The sequence below is a fragment of the Cervus elaphus genome, chromosome X (genome assembly GCF_910594005.1).
Source record: "Cervus elaphus chromosome X, mCerEla1.1, whole genome shotgun sequence".
NCBI lineage: Eukaryota > Metazoa > Chordata > Mammalia > Artiodactyla > Cervidae > Cervus > Cervus elaphus.
The window spans coordinates 82,696,388-82,718,529 of NC_057848.1; the positions used below are offsets into that span (position 1 = coordinate 82,696,388).

A 22,142-nucleotide genomic window follows, 5' to 3' on the forward strand; every position below is an offset into this window, starting at 1 on the left:
GGATCCCTGGCGCTGAGACAGCAGCGACCGGTGCAGGCGGGGTCGGGGGGTTGGGGTTCCCTCGGATGCTGGGGAGGCGTACGGCGCGGACTAGTCTCCGCCGGGCTTTCCTGGTGCCTGCGCCCCGCACTCTACGGTGCCTGTGCGGGGAGAGGGCTGTGCGGGAGGCTGCTATGGACGAAGTGGCAGAGGGAGCCAGGATGGGAGCAGCCCGGGCCATGATTCTGCCAAGGTCCCTGTAGGGCCCCGCGTGCCGGGTGCTGTCCCTTCCCATAGGCACCTCTTTGATGCCAAAGTCTCCTGTCTGTGCAGTAGGTCTGGCAATTTCAGGCCATGGGGTGCATCTATAGAGGAGAGGCTTGAGGAAAACGAGGAATGGGAAAACGACCTGTTTTTCTGAAGGTGTGTGGGGAATGGGGGGTTGAGGGTGGGCAGCAGCCATTGACTGGACATCTGAATCGGGGTGGGGTGAGTGCGACCAGCGCAGGTCAGGCATCCAGGAATACTTTCTAAAATTCTCCTTTCTACCTGGTTTCTAAATACCTCCCTTGCCGTCCTCTCTCTCCTCTATCCAGAATTGGAGGTGGAAAAGCTGAACTGGGAGATAAAGGTGCGAGAGAAGTCATAAATACAAGTACCACTACACAAACTAGAATATGTGGGTGCTCTTCCCCCAGTTTGTTGTGCAGCGCAAAGGAGGTGAACAACAAGTGGTGAATCTTCAGAATTGAAGAAGAGAGTAAGAGGAGTGTGATATAATGTTGAGGGGTTATCCAGAAACCTGGTCCAGATGGCCTAAGTTAAAAGGGAATAGTCTACCTAATGGAACTCTTACATGTTAAAAGGCAGGTAACTTGGGAACTCCTGTGTTTGTGGTGTTTGTCTGTCCCCCAAGTACTCAGTTGCTGCTTTTATTTCTTGACTGTCTTACCTTTTCATCTGTTTTTCCATAGGCCTGCTTTAAGTCTGGTCACTTCTGCAAGGAAGGAAAGGAGGAGGAGTCCGGTTCAAATCTCTGGAGGTTTGTGCAAAGAGGGGCAACACAGGAGACAGCTACAGAGTAATATGGCAGATATCTTTGATCCAAGTGGTTGCAGGGCCTTCTCTACCTCACCTACTCCATGTCAAGTTTGCACACTGCCACAGAAACCCTCGCATTTCCTGCAGGGTATACTAGGAATATTGGAGTAGGTGTGGACTGGGCTGTGAATGGGAGAGAAATACTTGAGAGTAGAGACCAGGAGACAGAAAATATTAGGCATATTAGACCTTTAAAAGAGAAAGATGTTTGTATCGGGGTCAGGGTTCTCACTTGTCTTTCTAGCAGTTAGGCTCCATTCTCTATTATATGTTTACTTGTTCTCAGGATAGCCTACAGGCTGCTGTAGAGTTTGACACCACTGGAATCAAAGAAAGGAGCAAGAAATTGTGCTACATCAGTGCAGGTTGGTATGGGAGTGGGTACAGCTTTTGGGTGGGGTAGAAGAGACCAGCATAAGTCCAGCAGTGACTAGGGTCTGGCCTTGGGGCTCCTCAGCCTCTCTCATTGCCAAGATACTTTTCCACCAACTTCATACCTATTTTATAACAGGCAAAGTAATATGGCAGCTCTAGGGATAAAAATTGTAGACAAAATGAAGGTGATAGACTTTAATAGCCTAACTTTCCCACCAAGCATTTAAGGTCTAGTCTCTCTGTGTGAGTTTTTGCATGGAGTGAGACAGTTGGAAACGACTCAAACCTCCATGTCATTCTCACTTCCCAGATTGACTTCCAGTGGCAGCTCTGGTGGTGTTGGAATTGCTGCTGAGCACTACCTTCAACAGGTGTGTACCTACCCAGGAACCATCCATCCTTTCCCAGCTTGGTTGTGTTTTCTCTTCACTCTGACTGTAATATTGACTGAGGCTGGGATTGGAAAGGAGGCTTATTGACTGCTGGACTGGTGATTGGCTCTAACTTTTCTTTCCAACTGTATCACCTGAGTCATCAAAAAATTAGAGTGTGAAGATACAAAACTGTGAGAAATCTGTGGTAGAAGCTGAGACTGGGATAGTTGTAGTTATTCAGGTCTTCTCTGTAACTGTACTATGACTGGGGCTGAGATTGAGACTGGTGTCCAGGCCAAGCCTGAAAAGAAGCCTGGCAAAGAGGTTGCCAGTGGGGCTGAAAGAGAGAATGAAGTCCTAATGGTGGTCAGACCAAAGGTTAGGACCCAGGCCCAGGTAATGCTTGGAGCAAGGCCCAAAATTGAGACCGTGGCAGTAACTAAGACACATCCGAAGAGTGAGGCCAAGGCAATCACTGTAGAAAGGTCCATGGGTGAAACCTCTTCATGGGCCAAGACTGAGTTTGATGCTGAGGTCCTACAGAAGACAGAGGGAGTGTCCCAAAACAATGCTATAGCCTGGTCACTGATCAGTACTGAGTCTGGGTCAGTTGCGAAACCTAAGATCTCATCTATAGTTAGGGAACTGGCCAGTACGGATGCCGAGTCCTTTCCTGGCACTAAGGTCAAGTCCCAATCACGAATCCAGCATTTGCTTGTGTCAGAGGAGGAGACCAATGTGGGGTCTTGGTGCCATCCCAGGCCTACATCCAAAAAGGAGAACTTTCACAATTGTGATTTCAGATGGGTGGATAGATCCTTTATGAACTCCTGGTTCTGGAGTAGAGAAGAGGTCAGTACAAGGCTTCATCCTAGAGACAGGGTAAAAGCCAGTACTAGGTCTAGGCACATGGCCAAAGAAGAGGCTATGTCTAGGCCCCAAACCAGTTGGGAACTCTATGTTGCCTCCAGTTCTGGTTCTGAAGATGAATCTATCAAGAATTCCTGGTTCTGGGTCAGAGAAAAGACCAGTATCCGGTCTAGGCCTAGGGAAGAGACCAATAGTAGGTCCTGGTTTAGGTCTAAGAAAGAAGTATCTGAATCCAGTTCTGGGTCTGAATGTGACGACAGTGTCAAATCCTGGTTTTGGGCTGGAGAGGAGGGTAGGCACAAACCCCGAGCCAGGAAGGGGGCCAATGTCAGCACCAGGCACAGGGCCAAGCAAGAAACTTCCATTGATTTCATGTCTGGGTCTATGGATGTAGTCAAAAAAGAGCCCTGGTTCTGGCCTGGAGAGAAGGCTAATAACTTGGCCAAGCCCAAGTCCAAGAAAAAGGTCAGGGCCAGAGCAGTGGTAAAGGAAGAAGCCAAAATCAAGGCCAGAGCTAGGGCCAAGCAAGAAGCCAGGCCAGAGGAAGAGTTCCTCACCGGGGCCTGGTTCTCGGCTGCGGAAGACTCCAGCATAGTTGGTGGGGCCACTGTCAAATCCGGTTCTCAAGTGGAGGATGATTCCATTGTTGGCAGTTGGTTCTGGACTGAAGAAGAAACCAGTGGTACATTCAGACCACAGACTGAGCAGGAGCCTATTGGCAGTTCCATGCTTGGAACTGGGGAAAAGACCAGTGTGGAAACTGAGGCTGATGCCACTTCCAAATCAGTGCCAACAGATGAGAAAGAAAAGGTCATTGCCAGTTTTTGCTGGGCTAATGAAGAAACCAACCTAGAGGCTGAAGAAGAGACCATTTTTGGGTCTTGGTTTTGGGTCGGTGATGAGGCCAGTATGGAAGCTGGGGTTGGGGCCAACTGTGGGTCCAGGCCAAAGTCTGAGGAAGAAGAGGTCATTGGCCCCTGGTTTTGGGCTGGAGAAGAAATCAGTACAGTGGCTGAGTTCAGAGAAGAGGCCAGGCCAGGAGCTGAAGAGGAGACAATATTTGGGCCTTGGTTTTGGGCTGGAAACCAGGCCCACACGGATTCTGGGGCAGAAGTCAACTGTGATACTATGCCAGGGACTGAGGAGGAGGAGCCCATTATTGGGTCATGGTTCTGGCCTGGAGTAGAAGCTTGTGGGAGGGCTGAAGTGAGTAAGTCTAGCCTGGAGGACAAGGAAAAGAGTATTACATCCTCTTGGTTTGGGACCACTGAAGAGATCTGTATGAAGTATGCTGCTGGTGCCCAGTGTAAATTTATCACAGCTGCTGAAGAGATTAACAGTGAGTCTGGTTTCTGGTCAGGAGAAGGTCCCTGTATGTTCCCTGCCAACGAAGGCAGCTGGGAGTCTAGGCTAGAGGACGAACAGGACATTGTTGATTCTTGGTTCTGGTCCATAAAATATACAGGGCCAGAGACCATTGTAGGTCCCTGGTTATGGGCTGTGGAAGAAAGCAGTACAGATGATAGGGCTGAAGAAGAAGCCAAGCCACCTACCAAAGAGGAGACCATGATCACATCCTGGTTCTGGAAAGGGGATAAAGCCATTATAGAGTCTGCAAACAGAGAAGAATCCAGGCTGGATATTGAAGAGGAAGACATTATTGATTCTTGGTTCTGGGCTAGGGAGGAAGACAGGCTTAAAACAGAAGCAGAGGCTAGAGAAGAGGACAGGCTGGCAGCTGAAGAAGAACTTTTTGTTGGGTCTTGGTTCTGGGCCAGGGAAGAGGCCATTAGGAACGAGGCTAATATTTGCAGCAAATACAGTCCAAAAGCTGGAGAGGAGGAAGTCATTGTTGAGTCCTGGTTCTGGGCTGAAGAAAAGACCAGTCTCGAGGCAGGGGCTAGTTTTGATTCCAAGCATGGAGCTGAAAAGGAGGAAATCATTGTTGGGTCCTGGTTCTGGGCTGAAGAAGAGAGTATAGACATTAGACCTCAGGCAGTAGAAGAGACCACATCAAGGTCTGGAGAGGAAACCATTTTTGAATCCTGGTTCTGGGATGCAAAAGAAGTCAATGTAGAAGCCAAAACACGCTGTGCGTCTAAGCCAGAGGATGATAAAGAGATGATTGTTGAGTCCTGGCTCTTATCTGGAGACAAGGACATTAATGAGACTGAAACTGGGGCCACCTCTGAGTCTAGGCCAGAAAATGAGGAAGGGGCAGTTGTTGGGTCCTGGTTTGTGGCTAAAAACGAGGACAATAACAGGCCTGGTGATGGAACCAACTCTGAGTTCAGGACAATAGCTGAGGAGGATGAGGCCATCGTGGGGTCCTGGTTTTGGGCAGGAGATGAGACCCATTTTGAATCAGATCCTAGCCCTGTGTACAGGGCCATTTCCAAGTCCAGATGTTCAGTTGAGCAGGAGCCTGATGCTTCACACAGGCCCCAGAGCTGGGAGGAAGTTACTGTTCAGTTCAAGCCTGGCCCATGGGGTAGGGTTGGCTTCCCATCCCCAAGCCTCTTTAGATTTTCAAAAGAAGCAGCATTCCTATTCTCTGAAATGTTTGGAGGAAAGCCAAAGCACATGGAACTGAGCCTAGAAGGGGAAGACCAGGAATCTTTGCTTCAGCCTGATCAACCTGACCCCAAGTTCTCATTTCAATATGATCCATTCTACTGGTCAGTCGTGCAAATTTGGGAGCATCTTAGGACCAGGGAGAGTGCAGAGCCTGAGAGTTGCTCCTGCAGCTGCATACAGTGTGAGTTTAAAATTGGTCCTGAAGAGTTTGAAGAAGAACTCCTATTAATGGACAAAATTCGAGAGCCTTGTATTCATGAAATATCTAAAATTGCAATGGGTATGAGAACTACTTCTCAATATGCTTATGATTTCATTCGTGATTCAGGTGTTGTCTCACTTATTGAAACCTTGCTCAATTATCCCTCCTCCCAAGTTAGGACAAGGTTTTTAGAGAATATGATTCACATGGCTCCACCTTACCCAAATCTAAACATAATTCAGACATATGTATATCAGGTATGTGAGGAAACTCTTGCTTATAGCTTGGATTCCCCTGAGCAGTTATCTGGAATAAAGATGGTTAGACACCTCACTAGAGCCACTGGCTATCACACACTGGTTGCCAGGTATATATCTGGGCTTCTTTTGTTATTAGCCACAGGCAATACTGAAACGAGGTTTCATGTTTTGAAAATGCTGTTGAATTTGTCTGAAAATCCTGTCATGACAAAAGAACTACTCAATGCTGAAGCAGTGTCAGAATTGATGGGCCTTTTTAGCAGGAAAGAGACAAATAATATTCAAGTTGTTCTAGCAATGCTTGAGAATATTGGTAACAATATAAAAAAAGAGGTGGTGTTCACTGATGATGATTTCAGTCTTGAGCCACTTACTTCTGCATTCCATGAAATTGAGAAATTTGCTAAGGAACTGCAAGGCAAAATAGACCATAAAAATGACCCCGAGGCAGACCAAAAAAATGAGTATGATTAGTTACTTGGCTCTGATTATCCTTATGTTCCTGAGTTATGATCCTTCAATAATGTTTTCAAAGTTGGTTCTATGTTGTAATGTACATCCTTAATGCTGATACTAACTTTGTCCAACTTTGTATGAGCTGGATCTATCTTCTGATGCCAAACGAATACTAAAACTGAAAGCACATTTGTTGATATTTGTTTTTGTCCAGATTGTGAATTTAGTATTTAAACTTACAGTGAATTGAGCCATCATAAGTAAGCTACCCTTTTGATTGTTGTTCTGGTGTTACTGATGTCGATTTGAGTCATGTCCTGTTTTCAATAAAGTTCTGTGTTTAAGTAGGCAGAAATCACCCTTCTCCTTGAAGTTAAAATATAGCTGCCAAGATAACACATGACAACATAGAGATAATTAATATATGAATAATAATGTTCCTTGAAAAAGCTTATTCTTATATCTGTAAATGCAAATGTTACCATGGGTTGCTACTCAGGGTATGATTTAGAGAAAAAGCACCCAATTGATTTGGGCTCTGAAATGTAGGGAAGATGTTGGATGTTGTGAAGAAAAGCTCGCAGTTGGAATAGTGCTCCTATGGGAGTGAGGTATCCAGTCTGCCTGGAGTGGCTATGAGGAGTATTAAGCGATATAAAATGAGGTAAGTTTTGAAGAGCTGAGAAGTTGCATTTTGCAGTTCAAAGTATGGGTGTTTCTTTGATACTGCCTAAAGCAGGGGTCTGGGGTGCAGACCAGTACTGGTCCGTGGCCTGTTGGGAACCAGGCCATATAGCAGGAGGTGAGCAGAAGGCTTCCTCTGCGCTCACCCCATCCCTTGCATTACTGTCTGAACCATGCCCCCCTGCACTGCTCACATTACCAACTGAACCATCCTTATCCCCCCCACCCCCAGTCTGTGAAGAAATTGTCTTACATGAAACTGGTCCCTGGTGCCAGAAAGGTTGGAGACCACTGGCCCACAGGTTAAAAGAAAAAGACCAGAAAGCACACAAATTTAACTGTCAGGAAGACCGTTTCTTCATGGTGGTGCCATGGAGAGTGTCAAGGTAATAGCATACAGCTACTAAGAGTGATGATATACAGGTTTTTTAATTGGCTAAGAAAAGCTCTAATGCCTTCTATATTTGATGAAATAGAAAAGACTGGTAAAATGTATGGAAGGATGATACTCCCCAAATATGTGAAATGGACTGGATTTGTGAAATGTATATTATTTTATTATGGGAAATCTTATAACCATTTAAAACATGTCAAAAGAGTAAAGAAGTGTGAGAGACTACAATTTAGGACTGGGTTGCCAAAGAAAAATGCATAATTATTTAAAGGGAGTAAATTGTAAACTTTCTAAAGTTTCTGATTTATGGTACACATTTTTTTGGATTCACAAAGGTAATAATGTATCTTCAGACAGGATTAAAAGTCAGGGATGATGTTGATTTGGGGTAGGAGGGAGTCCAGGCTAAAGGAAAATACACAAATTTTTATTCACCTTGGTTTGTATCAGGATGGAAAGTTTTGTTTTGTTTTGTTTTCTATAAGACTCTAGGCTGTAAGATTTTTGTAAGTAGGGCAAAGTGGCAGATTTCATCCATTCACAAACCAAAAGTGATAACAGAGATCGTCCTGGTGGTGGAAGTTGGAGACTGAATGTTTTGCCTATCAGTATTTTAAAGACAGATCTTGCGTGTGTTTTAATACATCACCCGAGTTTCATCAGTTCAGTCGCTCAGCCGTGTCCGACTCTTTGCGAGCCCATGGACTGCAGCACGCCAGGCTTCCCTGTCCATCACCAACTCCCGGAGCCTACTCAAACGAGTTTTATACAGAATATTAAAAGTCAGTTGGTCTCTGAACTCCTCATGGAGTGTTCCTCGCCAGCCCTGTGTTCCTACAGAGCAAAGCCCAGTCCTAGGACGGAAGCATTGGCTCCAAAACAGCCTTCCTTTCAGCTCTCTATCTTCACCACCACCAGGAGCTTCAGGTTGTTCTAGCAAGCAGCTCAGCCCTAGAGGCAGAGGACTGTACCTTGCTTGCTACTGCAGGGCTGCGGCAGACATGCCGAATGTGCGGTCACGTGAGGCTGAGGGTGGGTCACATGACGGCGCTCTCGCTTGAACCGGCGTAGAGGTGTGTTAAGCACTGAAAAGGGTCGGGAAAGACTTGCACCTGACGCTTGACAGACGGCTGTAAGAGGAGTGGTAGGATGTAACGGTGGGTGGGTGGATGTCTCTTCATGGTGCACTAGCCTGAAAACGAATTCCTCAGGTGCCCAGGATTACGGTATTTGTTGGCAGAGGACACAATCCCTCAGCCAATCGCGAGCGTCTTAGCCGGGGCCTGATTTTTGTCCAGGAGCTCAAGAGGCCGGAAGTCATCCTGAGGGAGGCGTATGCGGAGAGAAGCAGCGGCCGCTGTTGGAGGAGGTGGGTTCGAGGCCGGGAAATAGCATCCATGGGAGGTGGTGGTAGAGACTAGATCCTCGTGGAGGAAGCGCCTGGGACCTTCGTGGTCCCTCCTGCTCCCTCCTGCTTTCTGAACGCCCTTCACCCCACCCAGCGTTGGGCGACTGTTCCTCTGTTTGGGTAGGGGAGGTGGATACGAGGAAGCAGTTGGCTTCAGGGGTGCCTAGAAAAAGGACACGGTGAAGTGACAATATGTGAATACCCAATTTGTGTACACCCATAGCGCTGGCTCTGGAGAGGCAGGGATGGGATCAGATGGGATCTTTGAGGTACCATACCCCTCCGTTCCTCCCATCCAGTTGGCACTATCTCTTCTATCTGTCAGACAGTGGGGATGACTGGACTCAGTATTGCAGGCAAGTTAGTGGTGGGAGTGGGTATGGGGTTGATCAGAGAGTAACGGAACTGACTTTTGCTCTAAGGTTCCAGGTGCCTGGAGATGCAAGAGAGGCATTAAACCTCAACCTGGGCAGCTCTAGTGTAGTGGAGAGAGGACACACTCATGAGGAGGGAACCTAGATGCTTTGGGCCCTTCACATAGTGGTTCTCATTGGGATATTGATATCCCAATTGATATCCAGCAAGCTTTTCAACCCTCAAGAGGATCCCTGGATCTCAACCCAGGCAGCAGCATCCTGGGGATCTGCCCTGGATATGAGATTCTGAAATGGCTTAGTCCCATTGCACCCTCAACAGTTCCCATCCAGAGACACAAGGGTCATTGTTTTACCTGCTCCCTCATTTTTCCAGTCTTGGGCCTAGAGGAGGGTCTTTATGGGAACCACCTACAGGAACTGTTTTATGAATTTTCTCACAGGTTCCCTTCCACCGACTCTTTGCTCTTTTCCTTGTTTTTGTTTTCTGGCCAATGCCTCTTGGTGGTTTGCATCTATCCTTAGTGGTACTCCCTTATTTGTGCTAATCCATTTCGATCAGAGCTCAGCTTTATGAGGTATTTCCAGGATACCAAAGTCTTTTTAGGAGAGTATAGTTTAAAAAAAATTTGACTAATCCCATTAACCTCTTTATCTGCACATTTTACAGATTTGAAGCCAATTAGTACATAGCAGTCTTTTTCATTTTTTGCAGCTGCATAATCCTCCATTGTGTCACTGCTATGTGTTAATCACTCAGTCATGTCTGACTCTTTGTTATCCCATGAAGTGTAGCCTGCCAGGTTCCTCTGTCCATGGAATTCTCCAGGCCAAAATACTGGAGTGGGTTGCCATTTTCTCCTCCAGTCACTGCTATAATTTGTTCAATTGCTCTCCTGTATATGGGTATTTCTTTCCAATATTTTGCTGTTGCAACAGTGCTGGAAGAATAACCTTGTGCAATTATAATTTTTGTATGTTTAGAGGTAGATTCCTAGAAGTGAGGATGGTTGGTCAAATGATATGCATATGTAGTTTCATTAGATATTCTGAGATATCCCTCCAAAGGGATATTACAAATTTTCATTACCATCAGCAGTTTATGGGTTGTCTGTTTCCCTCCAGCCTTGCCAATAAATTTATTATCCTTTTGATGTTTGTTATCTAGTGATGTCATCTCTCTCATTCTTGATGTCAGTAATTGTGTCTTCTCTTTTGTTTTCCTTTATCATTCTGCCTAGAGCCTGATCAATTTTATTGACCTCAACAAACTAGTGTTTAATTTTATTGATTTTAAAAATTTTGTGTTTTCTATTTTTTATTGGATTTTGCTCTTATTTTTTTTTCTTTTGTTTACTTTGTGTTTGTTACTGTTCTGTTTCTAGTTACTTGAAATAGAAGCTGAGGTCAATTAATTTGAGCCCATCATTTTTCTAATACAGGCATTTTAGTATTGTAAATTTTCCTCTAATACTGCTTAAGCTGCATCCCACAAATTTTGATATGTTGTGTTTTCATTTTTCAATGGAAATTACATACTAATTTCTTTTTAATTTTCTTCTCTTATCCAAGAATTATTTGAAGTAGGCTATGTAGTTCCTAAATATTTGAGACTTTCCCAGATATGTTTTGGTTATATATTTCTACAGTACTGACCTGGTCAGAGAACTTACTCTGTATGGTCTGAATCTTTTTAATTTATTGAGTGTTCCTTTATGGCCCAGAATATGGTCTATTTCAGTAAATATACCGATTGCACTTGAAAAAATTGTGTATCTTTCTGTTGTCCTGTGAACTTTTCAAAAATGTCAGTTAGGTCTAGTTAGTTCATAATCTTAGTTTAAGTCTTCTATTATATATCTTTACTTATTTTGTCTGTACTTGTGCTGAAATCTGACTGTAGTTATGGTTATGCCTCTCTCCTTGACATTCTATCACAGTATTTTTGTTGTTACTGTTTTTTAATATACTATTAGATTCAACTTGCCAGTTTTTTTCATTTTTTTCATTAATGATACTGACCTATGATTTTATATTTTAATGCTGTAGTTTTCTTATTATAGTTTCAAGGTTATATTAGCTGCATTAAATGAGTTAGAATAGCTTTTGTTCTTTTTCTGGTCTCAGGAAGAGTTTGTATATCACAAAGAATATCTGTACCTTGAATATACCTTAGAACTTGTCTTTAAAACCTTTTTAACTAATGCCTTTTAGGGTAGAACATACATTATATAGCATTTTACAGATCACACAAAATAGGCTTTCACAGACATCTTCCCCACAGCTTATTCACACAGTTCCTTGCACCTGGAGAGGACAACTTTCTCATTCACTTGTCCTTTCTCACTCATCATCTCCAGCCCCTTGTAATCTCTGTCAGAGGCCTATCCATTCTTCAAAGATTTTCTAGAAGGCCATCTATCCCCTTCATAGTGACACTGCTGATCCCTTTCACCAGTTCCATGAATTCTAACCTTCAGGTGTCCAGTGTTTATCCATTTGGTCATGCCTACTCGAGAGTCAAGCAAGGACTTCTTCCTTTGGGATGGGGCTGTGGGCTGGGTAATCTGTCTTAGAAACGTATAGTGAACTTAGTAGATACATATGTCTATAAGTCTATCAGCAAAAATTTTAAGCCTTTTACTAATGGAATTGGGGAACATGGTATTGCCTTGTTATTTTGGTATTATTAATGAGGTTAAACCTACTTTCAGATGTTTCAGAGGTTAAACCTAGCCAGTTGGGTTTTCTTTTTGTAAGCAGAGTATTTGTAAGCTTTTATCATTTGCCTTTTCGAGGTTCTTGGTTTAGAGGTTCTTAGAAGTTCAAGAACTTCTTATTGATTTCTACATACACACAAGCCTGTGAATAGTCCAGAGAATTTTGAAAGAAAAATAATATGGAAGTTGGAAAGTGTTTTTCCCACAAAGAATTTAAAAAATTTTGTCAAATCTCTTGACAGGGTAGAACTACTCAGGAAAAGTTAAATGGAATACAGATAGAGAGCCCATATGTTTCCACATATATGTGGGTGACAGTTCAAATTCATGGAGAAAAGTGAAAGATTCAGTGTGCCCAGGATCCTCAGCATGTTCAGTGATTCACTAGCAGGATTCACAAGGCTCAGTATACAGTTGTACTCACAGCTATGATTTATTACAAAAGAATGTGAAACCAAATCAGTGAAAAGAAAAAAGTGCATGGAACAAAGTTCAAAAGAAATCACTGCAAACTTCCAGTATTTCTCTCCCAGTGGAGTCCCACAGGATACACTTAATTCCTTCAATAGTTTATGACAACATGTGTGAAATGTTATTTATCAAGGAAGCTTATTAGACACTCAGTGCCCAAGATTTGAGGGAGATTGAGGTAGCTTTTGCCTAGCATGCACCAAAATTCAAGACTCCCAGAAGGAAAAAAGGTATTAATATTTAGCATAAACTGTATTGTTCGCACAGAGAGTTTAGGCACAGTGAGCCAATCATAATCTGTTTTGGGAATAATGGAAACCTTCTTTAAATCCAAGTTAACAGAATCAAGCCAAAGGCCAGCCTCCAAGCAAGTCTTTATAAAGCTTGCAATCTTACATCTGCTATGCTAACTCTTTTCTACACATTTGGTGAATGGTGTTAGAATAATTAGTTAATCATTTGGGAAAACAGATGATGTCATGTCATGATACATGTAATCAAATTCCAGGAAGATTGGATATCTTAAATATTTCAAAAGATGCAGAAGGATAAAGAAAAATAAATACTCATTTACTTAAAATGAATTTTGACTTGTGATATGTAGAGGGAAATGCAAATAGATTCTTTCCACATAATACCAGTATTATTTATTAAATAATATGCCCCTACTCCAACAATTTCCCATGTCTCTTTTATAGTATATGGTTATCTTCAAATATGTTTCTGAGGTAAATTCTCTTTGGTGTTAGAAGCATACAGGCTTACTTATTGCAGTTTATAATAAATATTGTGGGTTATCTGAAATGTACTACCTATAGTTCATACCTGATTACTCTCCAATTAATATTGTCATTTTATCTTATCTTTAATATTATTATATTGATTGAGGTAGAGGGTTACTAATATTCTCATATAACTCCTTTGAAATTCTCTTGGAGTTTCAAAAAGGAAAAGTGTTGGCCAGGCCAAAGAATATCTCTCTATGTTGCTATGTCAGATAGCATAATTTTTTTCTCATGACTGAATTTTACTTACATATATGAATAAATGTTATTATATATAGTCATATATAACAGGTTCTTTGTCAGTTCATCTGTCAGTGCATATTTAGGTAGTTTCTGTGTCTTGTCTATTGTGAATAATGCTGAAATGAACATGGAAGTACAGATATCTCTTAAAGATAGTGATTTCATTTCCTTTGAATATATACACCAAAGTGGGATTACTGGATCATGTGGTGATTTAAAAAAAATTTTGAAAAACCTCCATGCTGTTTTCCATAGTAGCTGTACTAATTTACATTCCCACCAACAGTGTATAAGAGTTTGCTTTATTTATATTCTTGCCAACATGTGTTCTCCCTTGTATTTTTGATAATCATCATTCTAACTGGTTGAAGTAATACCTCATTGTGATTTGATTTGCATTTCCCTGATGACTAGTAATGTCATCTTTTCATGACATTAGTGATGTCATCTTTTCATGTAACTGTTGGCCATTTGTATCTCTTCTGTAGAAAACTAATTATTCAGGTTCTTTACCCATTTTAAAATCAGATTATTAGTTTCACTATTCAGTTGTATGATTCCTGATATGTTTTAGATATTAGTGAAAGAGAAAGTGTTAATCTCTTGGTCGTGACTGACTCTTTGCGACCCTATGGAATGTAGCCTGCCAGGCTCCACTGTTCATGGAATTCTCCAGGCAAGAATCCTGGAGTGAGCTGCTATTCCCTTCTTCAGGGGATCTTCCTGACCAGGGTCGAACTTTCATCTCCTGCATTGCAGACAGATTCATTACCACAGAACCACCTGAGAAGCCCTCTGTTAATGTAGTGTATCTCATTTGTTGATTTGTATATGATGAACCATGCTTTCATTGCAGATATAAATCTCACTTGATCATGGAATATGATCCTTTCAATGTACTATTGAATTCAGTTTGCTAGCATTTTGTTTAGAGTATTTGCATATAAAATTAATTTATTTTCATTGGAGAATAATTAACAATATTTTGATGGTTTTTGCCATACATTGACATGAATCAGCCACAGGTATACATGTGTGCCCACTATCCTGAACCCCCCTCCCACCTCCCTCCCCATCCAATGCCTCTGGATTGTCCCAGACCACCAGCTTTGGGAACCCTCTTCATGCATTGAACTTGCATTGGCATCTGTTTTACATATGGTAATGTACATGTTTCAATGCTATTCTTTCAAATCATCCCACCCTTGCCTTCTTACAATGAGTCCAAAAGTCTGTTCTTTACATCTGTGTCTCCTTTGCTGCCCTGCATGTAGGATCACTGTTACCGTCTTTCTAAATTCCATATATATGCATTAATATACAGTATTTGTCTTTCTCTGTCTTACTTCATTCTGTGTAATAGGTTCCAGTTTCATCCACCTCATTAGAACGGACTCAAATGCATTCCTTTTTATAGCTGAGTAATATTCCATTCTGTATATGTACCACATCTCCCTTATCCTTTGTTCTGCCGGTGGATATCTCTAGGTTGCTTCCATGTCCTAGCTATTTTAACTAGTGCTGAAATGAACATTGGGGGTAGATGTGTCTTTTTCAATTCTGATTTCTTCAGGGTGTATGCCTAGCAGTGGGATTGCTGGGTTGTATAGCAGTTCTATTCCCAGTTTTTTAAGGAATCTTCACACTTTTCCACAATGGCTGTACCAATTTGCATTCCCAACAACAGTGTAAGAGGCTTGCCTTTTCTCCACACTCTCTCCAGCATTTATTGTTTGTAGACATTTTGATGATGGCCATTCTGACTGGTGTAAGATGATACCTCATTGTTGTTTTGATTTGCATTTATCTAATAATGAGTGATGTTGAGCATCTTTTCTTTTTCTTTTTTCTTTTCTTTTCCTTTATTTATTTATTTATTTTTTCAGTGGGTTTTGTCATACATTGATATGAATCAGCCATAGATTTACACGTATTCCCCATCCCGATCCCCCCTCCCACCTCCCTCTCCACCCGATTCCTCTGGGTCTTCCCAGTGCACCAGGCCCGAGCACTTACCTCATGCATCCCACCTGGGCTGGTGATCTGTTTCACCATAGATAATATACATGCTGTTCTTTCGAAACATCCCACCCTCACCTTCTCCCACAGAGTCCAAAAGTCTGTTCTGTACTTCTGTGTCTCTTTTTCTGTTTTGCATATAGGGTTGTCGTTACCATCTTTCTAAATTCCATATATATGTGTTAGTATGCTGTAATGTTCTTTATCTTTCTGGCTTACTTCACTCTGTATAATGGGCTCCAGTTTCATCCATCTCATTAGAACTTGTTCAAATGAATTCTTTTTAATGGCTGAGTAATATTCCATGGTGTATATGTACCACAGCTTCCTTATCCATTCATCTGCTGATGGGCGTCTAGGTTGCTTCCATGTCCTGGCTATTATAAACAGTGCTGCAATGAACATTGGGGGTGCACGTGTCTCTTTCAGATCTGGTTTCCTCAGTGTGTATGCCCAGAAGTGGGATTGCTGGGTCATATGGCAGTTCTATTTCCAGTTTTTTAAGAAATCTCCACACTGTTTTCCATAGCGGCTGTACTAGTTTGCATTCCCACCAACAGTGTAAGAGGGTTCCCTTTTCTCCACAGCCTCTCCAGCATTTATTGCTTGTAGACTTTTGGATAGCAGCCATCCTGACTGGTGTGTAATGGTACCTCATTGTGGTTTTGATTTGCATTTCTCTGATAATGAGTGATGTTGAGCATCTTTTCATGTGTTTGTTAGCCATGTGTATGTCTTCTTTGGAGAAATGTCTGTTTAGTTACGAGCATCTTTTCATGTGTTTATTAGCCATCTTTATGTCTTCTTTGGATAAATGTCTGTTTAATTCTTTTGCCTGCTTTTTGATTGGGATGTCTGTTATTGTGGTACTGAGCACATGAGTTGCTTGTATATTTTGTATTATTTTTTAATCAATTTATTTTAATTGCAGGATAATTACTTTACAATATCGTGATGGTTTTTCCATACATCAACATGAATCAGCCACAGGTGCACATGTGTCCTCCCATCCTGAACCCTCTACCTTCTTCCCTCCCCACCTCATCCCTTTTGGTTGTCCCAGAGCACCAGCTTTGAGTGCCCTGCTTCATGCATCAAACTTGCACTGGTCATGTTTTACATATGGTAATATACATGTTTCAATGCTATTCTCTCAAATCATCCCACCCTTGCCTTCTCCCACATAGTCCAAAAGTCTGTTCCTTACATCTGTGTCTCTTTTGCTGCCTTGCATGTAGCATTGTCATTACCATCTTTCTAAATTCCATATATATGCCTTAATATACAGTACTTGTCTTTCTCTTTCTGATTTACTTCACTCTGTATAATAGGCTCCAGTTTCATCCACCTCATTAGAACTGACTCAAATGCATTCTTTTTTATTGAGTAATATTCCATTCTGTATATGTACCACAACTTCCTTATCCATTCTCAGCCGATGGACATTTAGGTTGCTTCCATGTCCTAGCTTTTGTATATAGTGCTGCAGTGAACATTGAGGTACATGTGTCTCTTTCATTTCTGGTTTCCTCGGTGTGTATGCCCAGTAGTGGGACTGCTGGGTCGTATGGCAGTTCTGTTCCCAGTTTTTTAAGGACTCTCCACATTGTTCTCAACAGTGGCTGTATCAGATTGCATTCCCACCAACAACATAAGAGAGTTCCCTTTTCTCCACACCATCTCAAGCACTTACTGTTTGTAGACTTTTTGATGGTGGCCATTCTGACTTGTGTGAGATGATACCTCATTGTAGTTTTGATTTGCATTTCTCTAATAATGAGTGATGTTGAGCATCTTTTCGTGTGTTTATTAGTCATGTCTTCTTTGAAGAAATATCTGTTTTTTGCCCACTTTTTGATTGGATTGTTCATTTTTCTGCTATTGAACTGCATGAGCTGGTTGTATATTTTGGAGATTAATTCTTTGTCAGTTGCTTCATTTGCTATTATTTTCTCCCATTCTGAGGGCTGCATTTTCACCTTGCTTATAGTTTCCACATTGTGTAACATCAGGTAAGTTTAATTAGGTCCCATTTGTTTATTTTTGGTTTTATTTCCATTACTCTGGGGAGTGGGTCCTAGAGGATCTTGCTGTGATTTATGTCAGAGAGGGTTCTGTCTATGTTTTCCTCTAAGAGTTTTATAGTTTCTGGTCTTACATTTAGATCTTTAATCCATTTTGAGTTTCTTTTTGTGTATGGTGTTAGAAAGTGTTCTAGTTTCATTCTTTTAGAGGTGGTTGTTCAATTTATCCAGCACCACTTGTTAAAGAGATTGTTTTTTCTCCATTGTATAGCTTTCCCTCCTTTGTCAAAGATAAGGTGTCCATAGGTGCACGGATTTATTTCTGGGCTTTCTGTTTTGTTCCATTGATCTATATTTCTGCCTTTGTGCCAGTCCCATGCTGTCTTGATGACTTTAGCTTTGGAGTATAGTCTCACGTGACGAGGGTTGATTCCTCCAGTTCCATTCTTTCTAAAGATCACTTTCGCTATTTGAGGTTTTTAGTGTTTCCATACAAATTGTGAAATTATTTGTTCTAGTTCTGTGAAAAATATCATTGGTAGCTGATAGGGATTGCATTGAATCTATAGATTACTCATTTTCACTATGTTGATTCTTCCAATACATGGATATGATATATTTCTCCATCTATTTGTGTCATCTTTGATTTCTTTCATCAGTGTTTTAGATTTCTATATATAGATCTTTTGTTTCTTTAGGTACGTTTATTCCTATCTATTCAGTTCTTTTCGATGCAATGGTAAATGAGATTGTTTCTTTAATTTCTCTATTATTTCATTATTAGTGTATAGGAATGCAAAGGATTTATGTGTATTAATTTTTTATCCTGCAAATTTACTACATTCATTGAAGAGCTCTATTAATTTTCTGTCAGTTATTTAGGGTTTTCTATGTACAGGATCATGTCATCTGCAAACAGTGAGAGTTTTACTTCTTCTTTCCCAATCTGGATTCTTTTCATTTATTTTTCTTCTATGAATGCTGTGGCTAGGACTTCCAAAACTATGTTGAATAGTAGTGTTGAGTGTGGGCACTGTAGTCCTGTTACTGATTTTAGAGGAAATGCTTTCAGTTTTTCACCATTGAGGATAATGTTTGCTGTGGGTTTGATGTATATGGCTTTTATTATGTAGAGGTATGTTCCTTCTATTTCTTAGCTTTCTGGAGAGTTTTTGTCATAAATGGGTGTTGAATTTTGTCAAAGCCTTTCTCTGTATCTTTTGAGATAATGATGGTTTTTTTATCTTTGAATTTCTTAACATGGTGGATCACATTGATTTATTTGCAAATATTGAAGAATCCTTGCATCCCTGGGTCTTGTTCTCATGGGTGGGGTCATGCTCAGTAAATATTTAATCCAGTTTTCTGTTGATGGTTGGAGCTGTTTTCCCTCCCTGCTATTTTAGTTCAGTTCAGTTCAGTTCAATCTCTCAGTCATATCCGACTCTTTGTAACCCCATGGACTGCAGCACGCCAGGCCTCACTGCCCATCACCAACACTCAGAGTTTACGCAAACTCATGTCCTTTGAGTCAGTAATGCCATCCAACCATGAGTCCTCTGTCATCCCCTTCTCCTCCCACCTTCAATTTTTCCCAGCATCAGGGTCTATTCAAGTGAGTCAGATCTTCGCATCAGGTGGCCAAAGTATTGGAGTTTCAAGTTCAGCATCAGTCCTTCCAATGAACATTCAGGACTGATTTCCTTTAGGATGGACTGGTTGGATCTCCTTGCAGTCCAAGGGACTCTCAAGAGTCCTCTCTAACACCACAGTTCAAAAGCATCAATTCTACATCGCTCAGCTTTCTTTATAGTCCAACTCTCACATCCATACATGACCACTGGAAAAACCATAGCCTTGACTAGACGGACCTTTGTTGACAAAGTAATGCCTCTGCTTTTTAATATGCTGTCTAGATTGGTCATAACTTTTCTTCCAAGGAGTAAGCGTCTTTTTATTTCATGGCTGCAGTCACCATCCACAGTGATTTTGGAGCCCAAGAAAATAAAGTTTGCCACTGTTTCCACTGTTTCTCCATCTATTTGCCACAAAGTGATGGGACCAGATGCCATGATCTTTGTTTTATGAATGTTGAGCTTTAAGCCGACTTTTCCCCTCTGCTCTTTCACTTTCATCAAGAGGCTCTTTAGTTCTTCTTCACTTTCTGCCATAAGGGTGGTGTCATCTGCATATCTGAGGCTGTTGATATTTCTCCCAGCAATCTTGATTCCAGGTGTGTTTCATCCAGCCCAGAGTTTCTCATGATATACTCTGCATATAAGTAAAAGAAGCAGGGTGACAATATACAGCCTTGACATACTCATTTTCCTCTTTGGAACAAGTCTGTTGTTCCATGTCCAGTTCTAACTGTTGCTTCCTGACCTGCATACAGATTTCTCAAGAGGCAGGTTAGGTGGTCTGGTATTCCCATCTCTCAGAATTTTCCACAGTTTACTGTGATCCACACAGTCAAAGGCTTTGGCATAGGCAATAAAGCAGAAATAGATGTAGTTCTGGAATTCTCTTGCTTTTTCAGTGATCCAGCAGATGTTGGCAATTTGACATCTGGTTCCTCTGCCTTTTCTAAAACCCACTTGTACATATGGAAGTTCATGGTTCACATACTGTTGAAGCCTGCCTTGGAGAATTTTGAGCATTACTTTGCTAGTATGTGAGATGAGTGCAATTGTGAGGTAGTTTGAGCATTCTTTGGCATTGCCTTTCTTAGGAATTCGAATGAAAACTGACTTTTTCCAGTCCTATGGCCACTGCTGCGTTTTCCAAATTTGCTGGTATACTGAGTGGAGCACTTCCACAGCATCATCTTTTATGATTTGAAATAGCTCAACTGGAATTCCATCACCTCCACTAGCTTTCTTCGTTGTGATGCTTCCTAAGGCCCACTTGACTTCACATTCCAGGATGTCTGGCTCTAGGTGAGTGATCACAACATCGTGATCATCTGGGTCGGGAAGATCTTTTTTGTACAGTTCTTCTGTGTATTCTTGCCACCTCTTCTTAATATCTTCTGCTTCTGTTAGGTCCATACCATTTCTGTCCTTTATTGAGCCCATCTTTGCATGAAATGTTCCCTTGGTATCTCTAATTTTCTTGAAGAGATTTCTAGTCTTTCCCATTCTGTTGTTTTCCTCTATTTCTTTGCACTGATAACCGAGGAAGGCTTTCTTAACTCTCCTTGCTGTTCTTTGGAACTCTGCATTCAAATGGGTATATCTTTCCTTTTCTCCTTTGCTTTTTGCTTCCCTTCATTTCATAGCTGTTTCTAAGGCTTCCTCCCCTGCTATTTACCTGAGGCCAAACTATGGTAGAGGTAATGAAGATAATGGTGACCTCCTTCAAAAGAAGGAGTACTACTATTATTATTCTTGCCTTGAGAACCCATGAACAGTATGCAAAGGCAAAAAGATAGGACACTGAAAGATGAAATCCCTAGGTCCGTACATGCCCAATATGCTACTGGAGATCAATGGAGAAATAACTCCAGAAAGAATGAAGAGATGGTGTCAAAGCAAAAACAACGCTCAGTTGTGGATGTGACTGGTAATGGAAGCAAGGTGGGACTCTGTAAAGAGCAATATTGCATAGGAACCTGAAATGTTAGGTCCATGAATCAAGGCACATTGGAAGTGGTTAAACAGGAGATGGAAAGAGGGAACGTTGACATTTTAGGAATCAGCGAACTAAAATGGACTGGAATGGGTGAATTTAACTCAGATGACCATTATATCTACTACTGTGGGCAATAATCCCTTAGAAGAAATGGAGTAGCCATCATAGTCAACAAAAGAGTCCGAAATGCAGTACTTGGATGGAATCTCAGAAACAACAGAATGAGATTCTGTTCGTTTCCAAGGCAAACCATTCAATATCACAGTCATGCAAGTCTATGCCCCGACCAGAAATGATGAAGAAGGTGAAGTTGAGTGGTTCTATGAAGACCTACAAGACCTTTTAGAACTAACACCCACATAAGATGTCCTATTCATTAGAGGGGACTATAATGCAAAAGTAGGAAGTCAGGAAACACCTGGAGTAACAGGCAAATTTGGCCGTGGAACACAGAATGAAGCAGGGCAAAGGCTAATAGAGTTTTCCCAAGAGAATGCACTGTTCATAGCAAACACCCTCTTCCAACAACACAGGAGAAGACTCTACACATGGATATCACCAGATGGTCAATACTGATATCAGATTGATTATATTCTTTGCAGCCAAAGATGGAGAAGCTCTCTACAGTCAGCAGAAAGAAGACAGGGAGATGACTATGGCTCAGATCATCAACTCCTATTTGCAAAATTCAGACTTAAATTAAAGAAAGTAGGGACAACAACTAGACCATTCTGGTGTGACCTAAATCAAATCCCTTATGATTATACAGTATAAGTAAGTAATAGATTTAAGGGACTAGTTCTAATAGCGTGCCTGATGAACTAAGCACAGAGGTTCGTGACATCATACAGGAGACAGAGATAAAGACCATCTCCAAGAAAAAGAAATGCAAAAAAGAAAAATGGCTGTCTGAGGAGGCCTTACAAATAGCTGTGAAAAGAAGAGAAGCAAAAAGCAAAGGAGAAAAGGAAAGATATACCCATTTGAATGCAGAGTTCCAAAGAACAGCAAGGAGAGTTAAGAAAGCCTTCCTCAGTTATCAGTGCAAAGAAATAGAGGAAAACAATAGAATGGGAAAGACTAGAAATCTCTTCAAGAAAATTAGAGATACCAAGGGAACATTTCATGCAAAGATGGGCTCAATAAAGGACAGAAATGGTATGGACCTAACAGAAGCAGAAGATATTAAGAAGAGG

At 41.5% G+C, this 22,142-nt stretch overlaps 1 protein-coding gene across 3 annotated transcripts in view; it reads left to right on the forward strand.

Moving 5' to 3' along the window:
* The window catches only part of GPRASP1 (G protein-coupled receptor associated sorting protein 1), a 68,061-nt gene that overhangs the window by 32,588 nt on the left and 13,331 nt on the right, over positions 1 to 22,142 (forward strand). The window contains exons 1-4 of one of the 3 annotated variants that reach the window (XM_043895587.1): positions 807 to 849; positions 954 to 1,021; positions 1,367 to 1,445; positions 1,766 to 6,545. In XM_043895587.1, coding sequence (XP_043751522.1) covers positions 2,091 to 6,212 — 4,122 coding nt within the window. In that variant the 5' untranslated portion in view covers positions 807 to 849; positions 954 to 1,021; positions 1,367 to 1,445; positions 1,766 to 2,090 and the 3' untranslated portion in view covers positions 6,213 to 6,545. Of the gene's footprint in view, positions 1 to 806; positions 850 to 953; positions 1,022 to 1,366; positions 1,446 to 1,765; positions 6,546 to 8,570; positions 8,642 to 22,142 lie in introns of those variants that run through there. The other 2 variants (XM_043895589.1, XM_043895588.1) reach the window with 2 other exon arrangements.